A 13066-nucleotide genomic window follows, 5' to 3' on the forward strand; every position below is an offset into this window, starting at 1 on the left:
TCATAATAACATAAAAGGTCTTTAAAGGGTTAGTTCACAAAAAAATGAAAATTATGTCATTAATTACTCACCCTTATGTCGTTCCACACCTGTAAGACCTTCGTTCATCTTCGGAACACAAATTAAGATATTTTTGATGAAATGCGATGGCTCAGTGAGGCCTCCATTGCCAGTCATGTCACTGAACCTCTCAAGATCCATAAAGCTACTAAAATTTAAAGCAGTTCATGTGAGTACAGTGGTTCTACCTTAATATTATAAAGAGACGAGTAGCCTATACTTTTTGTGCACCAAAAAACCCCCCGACTTTTTAACAATATCTAGTTGGGCTGGGTAAACATCGATTTCTCGATTTTAATCGATTCTTATTTTTACGAACTGATATCGATTCTTAAATCCTAAGAATCGATTAGTCTAGTCTGTGTTCAGTTGATGAATGAACAGAACATATAGCGCACCTCCCATTCAATAAATCGCAATAATTTTTGTGCTTTGTTACTTTTGATATGAAGCAAAGTCTCAGATTTCAAATGACGTCCATCTTATTATGAGATTCAAAAAATAAATACCGTTTTGGCGCTGTTTAATGTGACAGATCGCTTTATAACCTCAGTTAAAGAGAAGCGGCAGCACGGAGCGCATATGAACATCCTCTCCGCTTTAATACCAGTTACAGCGTGAAATAAACATGACTATACATCTGAAGGTATGATAAAAGATACAGTACAACTTACCGAAATCCGTATCACGTCTCGTGTAATAGCTCAATCAGTTTCAACCTCGGAAAGACGTCAATAAAACAGCTTGTAAACAATGTCACGTAACGTCACATTTACCTCAGAAAAACATATTCAGTGATCATAAACTCATTAGTCAGCTAGAAAAGAGTACTGTAGAAAGTCAGCATTCTGATAAATATAGCTATGCACCATTACATAGGCTTATTCATTATAATTTTCTTCAATATTTAATGCATGTTTGAATAAATCAGTTTGACAGCCATGATTTAAATGTTTATAATTAAAAAAAAAAACGAATTGGAGTAGAAATATGATTATGTAATTCTAAACTTTATTTATTATTTAAAAAAACGTAATTGAGTGTAATTTAAGTGTTCGTATATAAATAAGTTAATTTAACCTTCAATATTATTATAGTAGTACCACTGACTCTCATGTGTAGTTTACAGTATTAGTTGAGATTTTTTTCCTCTAGAAAATTTGCCATGTAGCCTATTGTAACTGATATACTACATCCAAAATAATCAATATTGAGTCGAATCGAATAGAAATCAAATCAAATCGAATCGTGGAAATTGTCAATACCCAGCCCTAATATCTAGTGATGGATAATTTCAAAACACTGCTTCATGAAGCTTCTGAGCTTTATGAATCTTGTTTCAAATTAGTGATATGGATCGCATATCAAACTGCTAAACTGCTGAAATCACATGACTTTGGTGCTCCAAACCACTGATTCGATTCATAAAGCGAAAGCATGATAAGGCTTTGTGTCCTTACCAAATCGCTAAAGATTGTCTGTTTGCACTGCACAAAAAGAAGTGAGCACTTTGCTCATGCGATCAGCTTCGGGTCTCAGTTCACAGTGAATGAATGCAATGAACTCCATCTCTGCATGTGCTGAGTTTAGCATGTTTTTGGAAATCTAGCGGGCAGTAGTTACACATTATTTTCACATTTGCATAGTTGACGATTACAGTCAGCATTTTCACTAGATTTGTAATGAGATGCATTTGTAAAGTGAAAATAAAAGCTCGACTGCAGTTTACATCAAAATGAAAGCTCACGTGTTCATCTCTTTCAATTATAGAAATTAGGACAAAACTAATTATGAAAGTTTCATTTATTTTTCAGTGCATTTGTTTTATAAGATATGACTATTACTGTCATGAATAATTATAACTATTATTAAGTAGTGTAATGTAGACTGAGACACTATATCACAACTAAGAGAGTGATATTCTGTGCATTGTCTGTGCATTGACTTGTATCCCTTTAAAGTTCAGGTACAAGTCAATACACACATTTTTTTCTTTGTTCAATTTGCACACTGAATATGGGTTGGAGCTCTTAAAATGTAAGTTCACGTAAAAATGAAAATTCTGTCATTTATTACTCTCCATCGTGTCATTCCACATCCGTAAGACCTTTGTTCATCTCCAGAAACAGAAATTAAGATATTTTTGATCTACCACTCCAAGGTCCATTAAAGGGGGGTTAAAATTAAACAGTTTTCTATGAGTGAACGAATTTAAGACACTTTTGAAAATATCAGAAAATGTAGTTTAGTGTTTTATGACCCCTCAAAATTAATTTAAAATGACATTGTTAAAGGCTTAACAATGGAATTGTATTTCAGTTTTTCTAAATGTAGCAGACATTTATACTTTACATGCCATTGTCCAATCAATGTTTTTTTTTTTTTTTTGCAGATGGAAAATGCAAAGACTGTAATGAAGGCTCTTTTATGGTTACTGAAATTGTGATTGGAGTTGTACTTGTAGCTGTACTTGTAGTGGTCTTCATTTACCTTTACGAGACTAAAAGACATGGTGAGTATTACGACAAATACAGATTCTGGGCACAATCTTTTTAATTCTTAAATAAAGGTTAGTTGCAATGTTGCTTTAACTGTCAACATTGACAGAACTGCTTCAGCGAGAGAGTGTGAGAGAGAGAGAAAAAAAACTATTGTTTCACTTTGGGGTGGGCAGTATGTCCAAAATCTTGAAATTGTCCATTGAAATTTATAATAACGTGGTTAAGCTGCAAACAAGGAGCCTCTTTTAAAAACTATAGGCTAACTCATTTTTTTATGCGGTCTGGACTAGGGATGGCCATTTATGGCAATTTTTCATTTCGATCATGGGGCGGGGGGTTGGGGCGTGTGCGGGGGGCGGAGCATGGCCGTCATGGAGATAATGAAAATATCTGAAGATTGTTAGGAAAATGAATGTTAAAAATAAAAATATGACATTAAAACCTGTCTATGAAAACATGATTAGAACACTGTTAGACTGATTATGATGCAGCAATGTTATTAAGAAGCATCTAAAAAGTGCATCTAAAGAAGCATCTGAAAATTGGATGTGTGGCTGTATATGAGAGATACGGGCAGGTCTTTAAAGTGACCTAGCAGCCTAATATTAACCATGCTGTCGCTTGTCCTTAAAGGGATAGTTCACCCAAGAATAAAAAAAATAAATCTGTCATTATTTACTCGCTGTAATGTTGTTTCAAACCTGTATTAAGTTATTTCTTGTGCAGAACAAAAAAAAAATGTGGGTAGTTGCTGGTCCCCATTGACTTCCATGGTAGGAGTCACTGTGGACCAGTCTGGTTACCCACATTCTTCAAAATAACTTTTATTTTCAAGAGAAGAAAGAAACTCATTAGGGTTTAAAACAACATGAGAGAGTAAATTATGACTATATCATTGTGTATTTACTATATAATTTATATAATTACGATTTTTTGGGTTAACTATCTCTAATAAAACAAAACACAAAGAGAAAATCACCCACTGCTCTTGACTGAGAACTTTAATACATTAGCTTTATTAAGAATCAATGTATAATTTATACAGTTAAGTCTAGTTTTTTATTTTTATATTTGTTCATTTAATTTCTACTTGAATGCTACTGTTAAATACACCTACTCTAGCTGAAAAAAATAAAGCACTGTTGATTTAATTTGTATAATGTGTAGCCTATCTTTTTCTTATTTTTTTAATAACAAAGATAAAATAATGACAAAGTTTTTTTTATCTCGCCACTTTGGCCTAAATGTCTGCCATTCTTTTTTATTTTATATTTTGTTATTATGTAAGGCTTTGTTTTTAAAATAGGGAAATTAGTTTGGCTGTAATACTCAGTCACTTGCAAAATAGTAAAACCAAAATGAAGAATCGTGATAAAATTGTGAATAGTGATTTTCCTGAAAAAAATCGTGATATGATATTTTTGCCATATCGCCCACCCCTACCGCGGGTCCTTAAAACTCTTAAAACGTCTTAAATAAAGTTTTCCTAATAAAAGGCCTTAAAAGTATTAAATTGTCTTAAATTTTGATTAAATATTTTTGGTCACATCACCGCAAAAAAATTCTCCAGTCTGACGAATGACTGTTTAAAAATCTGCTGATGTTTTCTAAAGTAATGTGCTTTAAGTGTTGTGTAGCAACTCATAATGTAAAAACAGCCACGTGTAAAAATGGCACATAATGTAATAAATATTACATTCTTAATATAATAAAATATTTGTAATGTAATAATTTTAGTCTTGTAATGGAATAATTTTTAGTTACTGGAGCTTAAATTAATGAAGATTTTTAAACTGTGGAAATTTATTACATTATGAACTCCCCAAAAACATTGTCATATTGTAATAGTTTCTATACCAAAACAATAGTATTCTTTTAAAGGCATAACAAACATTGATGCATTTTTAACAAAAAATATTGCATGAACTAGGGGAGCTCTGACGATTGGCTAGTTTGATCAGCGGTCTCTATAAAGGCCGATCTCATAACCCTTCTGGACCATCCAAGATGTTCATGTCTTTCTTTCTTCAGTCGAAAAGAAATTATGATTTTTGAGGAAAACATTCCAGGATTTTTCTCCATAGACTGGACTTTAACGGCTACCAATGTGTTGAAGGTCCAAAATTAATTGCAATTTCAGTGCAGCTTCAAATCACTCTACATGATCTTATCTAGTGAAACGATTGGCCATTTCCTAAAAAAATAAAAGTTTATATACTTTTTAACCACAAATGCTCATCTTGCACTGCTCTGCGATGCGCCACACATTATGTAATCACGTTGGAAAAGTCACGTGTGACGTAGGCAGAAGTACCGCGATAGGGTCAAAAACTGCATCTCATTTTCTCCTCCAACTTCAAAATTGTCTGCTATCGTTGTTTTACCTTTTTTTGTAAAGGCCATTTGACTTAGTCTTTGCACCTTCGCTTTGTAAACACTTGCTCAGTACTTTCGCCTACGTCAAGCATGACCTTTCCAACATGATTACGTAATGCGTGGTGCATCACAGAGCAGTGCAAGATGAACATTTGTGGTTAAAAAGTAAAGAATTTTTATCTATTTTATTTTTTACAAAAAGGCAGATCGTTTCACTAGATAAGACCCTTATTCCTCGGCTGGGATCATGTAGAGCCCTTTGAAGCTGCATTGAAACTGACATTTGAACCTTCAACCCGTTGGTACCTGTTGAAGTCCACTATATGAAGAAAAATCCTAGAATGTTTTCCTTAAAAAAACCTTCATTTCTTTTCGACTGAAGAAAGAAAGACATAAGCATCTTGGATTACACGGGGGTGAGCAAATTATCAGGAAATTTGAATTCTGAAGTGAACTAATCCTTTAATTGTAAGGATTAATCTGTATTTAATTTATTCAGTGTAGAGCATCCAGTATTATTTTACATTTGATTGCTTATTACATTTCGTTAGTATTTCTTACCTCAATATTACTGTTAGACCTTCCTAAAAAAAACAAAAAAACATTCCTTTTAATGTCATTTAAAAAAATATTTTGTGCTCACAACTTTATTATGTTGACAGAAAATTATTATTGTCAACATTATTTCACTTATCAATGATTACAAAATATAATAAAATTTGTTTTGAGAAGCTTATATTATTACATTAATATAATTACATTACATAATATATAATAATTACATGCAATTATTACATTCTGATGACACAGCAGTGGTTCATTTGTGGCAACACTGCACAAATGTGTTGCAGAAAACAATGTTTTCTTGCTGTAGTTTGGTGAGTTTTAACAGAGATACTCAAAAAAGATGCTTAGTACAACGACTATACGCATTTTGGGTCATAAAGTATGTAAATCTGATTGATTATGCAGTATATTTATATTAAAGGTTAATTGTAAAATATTAATATACAGTCACAAACCTATAAGTAGTTTGAGACTACACTCTTATCTTTTATATTTTGGCCTACATCAAGATTTGCTCAAAATGTTGTCACAAATTGCAAGCAAATTGTTCTCATAGGTAACAATTTCCCTCTTATTACAGGAGCCAACGGAGCTGTCTAATGGAAAACACTGTCCCAAGCCGTAATAACTTTGTGTATGTATGCCAGAATTATGCTCACGTTTTTTAATCTTATAGTGACTTTTTTTGTGATATTTATTACAGTTTCTTTTTGTGCCACAGAAAACAGGAAAAATATTCGAGGATAAGGATCTCACATCTATGCTCACTTGTTTTTGTCTCTTTTTTTTTTTCTTTTTTTTTTTTTTGTAATCAGACCAACTATGTGCGTAGTTTTCAACAGATATTGAAGGAGTTTTATTACATTGTTGCATTTGGCAAATGCTTATATCTAATGCAACTTACATTGCATTCAAGGTATACATTTCATCAGTCCAAGCATTTCCCTTGACATGAACTGAACCTATCGCTAGCAATTGCTTTAGGGTTTGAGCTTCATGATGTTTTAGGTCAAAGTATAAATATGTCCAAACAAGTGTTGTGCTTATGCTTTGAAAATCAGTGTTCATTTTGACAGCAAATTTTGATTTAGTTTTAGTCATAGTCTTTTGACTAAAATGCCATTTTAATTTTACTTATATTTTAGTCATCGGAAATTGTTTTAGTTTTAGTCTAATTTTAGTCGACTAAATATCATAAGATTTTAGTTAAAAGTTCCTTTGCTTTTGCTTTTAAATGTCTATATAGTTTTTTTTATTATTATTATTTAAATTTTAGTTCATTTAATACATCAGGTTAAGCTAAAGCTTGGAAAATAGATGAAAGAAAATAAGTTTACATTTTTATATATATTTATTTATTTTTATATCAGTTATATATCGTTTATTTCAAGTAATGAAGTTTTTTTTATGGTTTTAGGTTTAGTTAACTATAATAACCCTTATACTTGTAAAATATATTGATGATGTGTCGAATAATGTTTTTAGTAAACTACTGTATCTTCTGTCACAGGAAGGAAAGCCTATGAATTAAATAGAAAATAAATTAAATACAGTTTGTGTAGCTAAACATAATAATAATAATGACCAGGAGAAAATAATAATTATAAGCCATCCCGAAATACACCGTGACTCTTATTCTGAAATGTCTGCAGCCTGCTGTAGCCTGCAGACATTTCAGAATAAGAGTAGTAGTTAACATGAGTAGCAGGCTACTCATGAGGGAGATAAAATATGCATTCTTACAACCGTCTAAAACATATTACCACATAAACATTGTGTAGTAAACATTGTCATAATTCATCAATGTTAGTTTATAAGCAATCGATTGGTATAAATGTGCGTTATTCATTAATTGCGAAGCAGTCTGAAGTGCTGCTGGGTGAGCCTGCAGAGCGCGCAACAGCACAGCTTTTTCACGCAGTTTGATCAGCACATTACACTTCAGCAGTCCTATTAGGGGTGGGAATCTTTTAAAATCATTCTGTTTACCATGGTGAATAAGCCGAGGTAACGGTTGCTTCACGACCAATTTCAAAGTTCCGTTCAACTGCCGCTAGGGGGCGAAATGCGACGATCGGATGCGAATGTCATGTGCAGTGGAAAGACGGCTCCAGAATCGGAATCGGCATTTTACAGAAATAAGTTGCGTCCCAAATGACACACTATACACTATGCACTTATACACTATGTACTTATGCACTATGTACTCATCCATGTAGTGCGAGAATTGTATAAGGTTATTTTGTCATTTAACAACGGAGTCTGATCCCCCCTCCCCCTCCACTACGTAATTAAAGCTGCGATCGTTGAGTGCATGAAGTGTCCAACATTTCACACTTCGTTTTTTCCGTTAATTTAGTGTTTCATCCGGGTATTTAAAGTGTACTTTTTCTTTTTGGAATTTTCTGTGTGAACGCACTACTCGCACTATTTGTACTTAAAAACGCCATAGAATAGTGACGCACCTATAGTGTTTACAGAATAACGTTAAAATAGTTTTAACATATAGTTATATATAGTTTTGATTTAGAATACATCATATCCGGTCGGCAGGTCGCATATGGTCTAGCCGGTCAACGAAACATTACAAGCAATAAACAAAGAGTGCTTTCAGTATTTAAGAGTATCTGAACGTTTTCCATTCAAAAGCTGTGAGGGATTTTTCTCTTTCTCAGCTTTACGGTTGTTTGATTATTACTGATGTTATCATACGACAGCGGAAGAATAAGCTGCATTCACAATAATGCATAGATCTCTTTTGAAATATAAGATGTTTTTGTCCTGTCTGTTTAATCCTTTAAGACATCTAACTGACTGTGTTTATATTAATTTCGAACTGTATTAAAAAGATTATTTTATAGAAGTTTCAAGTGGTGTGTGTATGAGAGGAAATGGAAACAAGCACAATACGGTTGTTTCTTACAGTGCTTGTCCACTGGCACGGAACGAGCGTATTCAGTTCATTCCTATGGACGTTGAGCATCTTCAGGCTCGCGAGAGTGAACCTCAACATCCATATGAATGAATTGAAAATGCTCGCTCTGCTCCACGCCGGACATGCACCTTAAAGGGTTAGTTCACACAAAAATGAAAATAATGTCAATTATTACTCACCCTCACGCCGTTCCACACCCGTAAGACCTTTGTTCATCTTTGGAACACAAATTAAGATATTTTTGTTGAAATCTAATGGCTCAGTTAGGCCTCCATAGCCAGCAATGACATTTCCTCTCTCAAGATCCATTAATGTACTAAAAACATATTTAAATCAGTTCATGTGAGTACAGTGGTTCAATATTAATATTATAAAGCGACGAGAATATTTTTGGTGCGCCAAAAAAACAAAATAATGACTTATATAGTGATGGCCGATTTCAAAACACTGCTTCAGGAAGCTTCGGAGCGTTATGAATCAGCGTTTTTATTTTTATTTAGTCATCATCTCGTTTTCGTTTGTGAAAAAATGTCGTTGACGAATAATTCGTCAAATTAACCCTGATGAAAAGTGATGTTACAGTGTTATTCTGGTAAACCACTTTGTTTGCCTAACAATTGTTTATTTGAAGATTTGAATTTTTTGATTATAGAAAAGCTTTATTTTTCCTTATGTATTTGTAGCTTTTTATTCACTATGCAATAAAGCACAATTGATCATGTCATGTATTGAGTTAGTGCAACTGACTAAATGACAGATGATTGTTACCTACAAATTTTAAAATTTAACAATTTGTAGGTAACAAATTAATTTATAAAACAAGGCCATATTAAAAAGCAATATTTTAAAAGTTGTTTCAAAAATCTTTCTAACAGCTTCTAGTATTTTTGAGCTCAGTTTTAAGTTTGTTCAAATGTTTTTTTTTGTTTGTTTGTTTGTTTTCTGTATAATATTATATTAAACTGATATTAAAAAAAATTTTTTTAAACCCAAGTTCACACATTTGTCACCTGTTTCACCCCTGATAAGCTTACATCTCTGGGCAGTTAGATGCTTAAGTCAAGTTAGACAAGTTGGCACAAACACAAGAGGATTCACACACTCCAACTGCCAGTGGTTCACCTGTGCCGTATTCATAGAGACTACAAGAAAATTGACACAAATCACATCAGCTTGCAGTCAACAGAAATGAGTCAATAGGCTTGGTCGAGATGCATCCGTGCTGCGCAGACCGATCGGCGCATGACATCAAAGTACCGCGAAGCGATTGGAGAGCATACATAGGACTCCTTATGCTTTTGAATCGCTCTCGCGGTACTTTGATGTGACAATGTTAAGAGTAACGGCATGAATTTACATTTGATTTATAAAAAAAATTAAAAAATAAATAAACTGTGAGAACATTGTTTCCTCCTCATTTCAGAACACCACTGCATGCCACTGCTGACGGAGGGGTATCTCCCGGGTGAATACAAGTTTTTTAAAAGTAATTTATTATAGAATTTTGTTTAAACATTGCTGCTGGCTAACACTGAAGACTACAGAATAATACAAGATGTATCACTCGTATTGTTTTGAATGGGAGAAAGTGCAACGCGCAATATGGCGGAATAATTCCCGCCTTCTAAATAAGAGCCAATCGCCGACTGGTAAAGTCATCGCATCACTGCAGCGGCCGTTAGAAGCACCGGTTTCTATAGAAACAGTCAGATGTGAGCCTCCGAAATGAGGCACAGGAGACGCGCATTTAGGTCTGCGCATGCGCATTAGATCCATAGATTCCTTGATCCAGCCTAAAAAAATACTTTTTTTTTTTTTTTTGGTCATAATTCGAGTGTTTGGAAAAAAAATTATGAGATAGTTGTTAGATTTGACTGGTGATTACAAATATGAAATTTAATCGAAAGCTTGGCAAACAGCTTTGGAGAATTTGATGTTTTCCCATTCAAAGAGATAGGAGTTGCACTTGCATGCCTGAGAGGCGTTTCAAAGATGGCCGCCGAGTGAAATGACTTGTCTTAAAGGGACTTTGCTAACGCATAACTGCCAAGTACAACAGGATGGGTCACGATGGGTCAGGATGGGTATAACTCACAGGCACGAAATGGCTGAGACAGGATAACCGCTAATTACCAAACACAAATGTCAATCAAACTTATCAAGCATCATCCAAAAACACATTTTATTTAGTTTAGGATTTAAGATGGTATAATCATGTTTATAATTATATTAAAATCAATGAAACAACAATACTTTAATAAATAAAATTTGTATAATAACTGGGTGGGGCCTGTTCATCATAGGTGGCAGGCCTATGTCCACCAGGCCCATCCGTTGGCTATCACTGCTTGCAGGTGCGGCGTTGGCACGGGGGACAGTTTTGAAAAAACAAATCGACCCCCGCACTTTTGATAAGGGCTGCTTCAGTCAGCCACAAACTCTGTATCATCTTTTAGCTTAGGATATTTTCTTTCAAACGAGACCATTTTCACATTTTTGTGAGCTTTCAATCAACTGAAAGCTGTATAATCAACTGTTTTGTCGTGGATGTGCAGAACAGGAAATGCTCTCTCGAGCCTAGAAACACGGGATCTCCACACCATCGATCAAAGCATGCTAATGTTTTCTGAGGACATGTCGATGGTATATAAATCATGCCCTAAACTCAGTGTTTGCGGGGACATGTCAAGCCATCACTGTCCATTCAGAAACCAAGAAATTTGACACTTCAAGGTCAGGAGGCTGATCTCTCAGATTAGTTCCGGTTGGCGTGCACGAGCTGCTTTGACTGAAGTTTTTGCGAGTTTTCGTGTGGATTTATAGTTTATGGACTGTTTTGATTTCGAGAATCACATCTAGAAAGGGAAAAGCATCGATGGCATTGATAAAAGATCTTTGAAATCGAAACTAAAGCGATGATTGCCTCGGCCAGCGGCACAGTGGGAAGGACGTGAGAGGAGAGGACTCTGCTTTTGGTATGTATATATACTGTATTACTGCATTTACAATGCTTATACTAAATTTTGATAAACTTTTTATTTTGAAATGTGAAAGCACAGCAACTGATAAACTATTATTTGACAAAAAAGTCAAAACTACATTTAGGATATGGCAAGGCTGCTTGCACACCAGTCTGCAAGTATGCAGACTTGAATAAATTTGTCATTTCAATAAATCTACATTTTAATATATGTGAAATGGATATTATTACAGTGCAAAAACTGTGTGTATAAACAGTAGTTTCTTTGTTTCAGTTGCTGATGAAGATTAGTGAGCAGCAGTAGCAGCTGGCACCGCTGGCATCACATCTCCAGGAGGCAGACGGGTGATGCTGAGGTGATGCTCAACACAGGTGACAAAAATGATGCACATATTAGGAATTATACAAATCTGGAGGATGTAGATCCTGTTCTAGATTGTAATAGTCTTGTCCTGAAAAAAATAAAACTGATCAAAATCACAAAACATATATAGCACAGACAACATATACTATAATATACAGGTGCTGGTCATATAATTAGAATATCATCAAAAAGTTGATTTATTTCACTAATTCCATTCAAAAAGTGAAATTTGTATATTATATTCATTCATTACACACAGACTGATATATTTCAAATGTTTATTTCTTTTAATTTTGATGATTATAACTGACAACTAAGGAAAATCTCAAATTCAATCTTCTTTGATAATTGTGTGGATGAGACTGTGGAAGCTGTGGATTCAGATTTGATCACCTCTAATAAGTGAGTGTCATCCAGCCATAAGGGGTCATTGATGGAAGAGCTTGACATCTTATGTAACAAATATGTCATAACATTCTGATATTTTTTTTTATCATGAAAATGTGTTGAAATGGTAATAATTTGAAAACACAGAGTTAATGTTGTGTTAATGCGGTTTGTGATTGAGACAACTTGCTTGATTCTTCTTGCATAAATAAACTTCCTAAATCTTTTCATCTGAAGAATGGTGATACGGGTCACAGGTGTATTTAGCCACCAGCTGACAGAGCTGTATGCCTTCTGGATCGAATCCCTCTGACTCAAACTAAAATCATCTGGCCTGGCCTTCTGGACAGAATATCGGCCATTGATATCCCACATGGTTCTCAAACCCTTTCGGTCCATAAACACATTGATGGATGTTGGCCTCCACGACAACTGATAGTTGTGGAAAGCCCTCTGCATACTCTGCCAGATAGTCTTTTATCCAGTGATTTTGTATGTTCCCCTTTCCAAGTTTGTTAGAGAGTTCATCTCTGTGCTTGTCAAACAAACTGCAATTACATGCATCAAATCGCAAAATTAGCATTGAAACTTTGCAAAGATGAAAAGATAATAGACTACACAGTGATAACAACAATATACTTCTATAAATACATAGAGAGATTATTTTTTTAAAATGATGATTTAAAATCCCCCTGTAGTCAATAATTGTATCCCTTAAAACTCATCTTTGATCACCAAAATGTGAAAAAAAAAATTGTTCATGCCTTAAAATAGCTAGAATGTAACTCTACACCTTTGCCTCATTTATTATACGTGGGTCTATGAATATGTTAATTAGCCCAGCCTCCACTCACTCGCACAAGCTCAAGAGATCCACTCTGTCAACTTTTACTCAA

At 34.2% G+C, this 13066-nt stretch overlaps 1 protein-coding gene across 2 annotated transcripts in view; it reads left to right on the forward strand.

The window, feature by feature from the left end:
• The window catches only part of LOC127508831 (zinc-alpha-2-glycoprotein-like), a 92710-nt gene extending 83278 nt beyond the window's left edge, over nt 1-9432 (forward strand). For both annotated transcript variants that reach the window (XM_051887219.1, XM_051887218.1), the window contains exons 5-7: nt 2453-2572; nt 6085-6138; nt 6226-9432. In XM_051887219.1, the coding sequence (XP_051743179.1) occupies nt 2453-2572; nt 6085-6104 (140 nt within the window). In that variant the 3' untranslated portion in view covers nt 6105-6138; nt 6226-9432. The remainder of the gene's footprint in view (nt 1-2452; nt 2573-6084; nt 6139-6225) is intronic.
• Nucleotides 9433-13066: the final 3634 nt, after the last annotated feature.

This window comes from Ctenopharyngodon idella, chromosome 3 (assembly GCF_019924925.1).
Source record: "Ctenopharyngodon idella isolate HZGC_01 chromosome 3, HZGC01, whole genome shotgun sequence".
Lineage (NCBI taxonomy): Eukaryota > Metazoa > Chordata > Actinopteri > Cypriniformes > Xenocyprididae > Ctenopharyngodon > Ctenopharyngodon idella.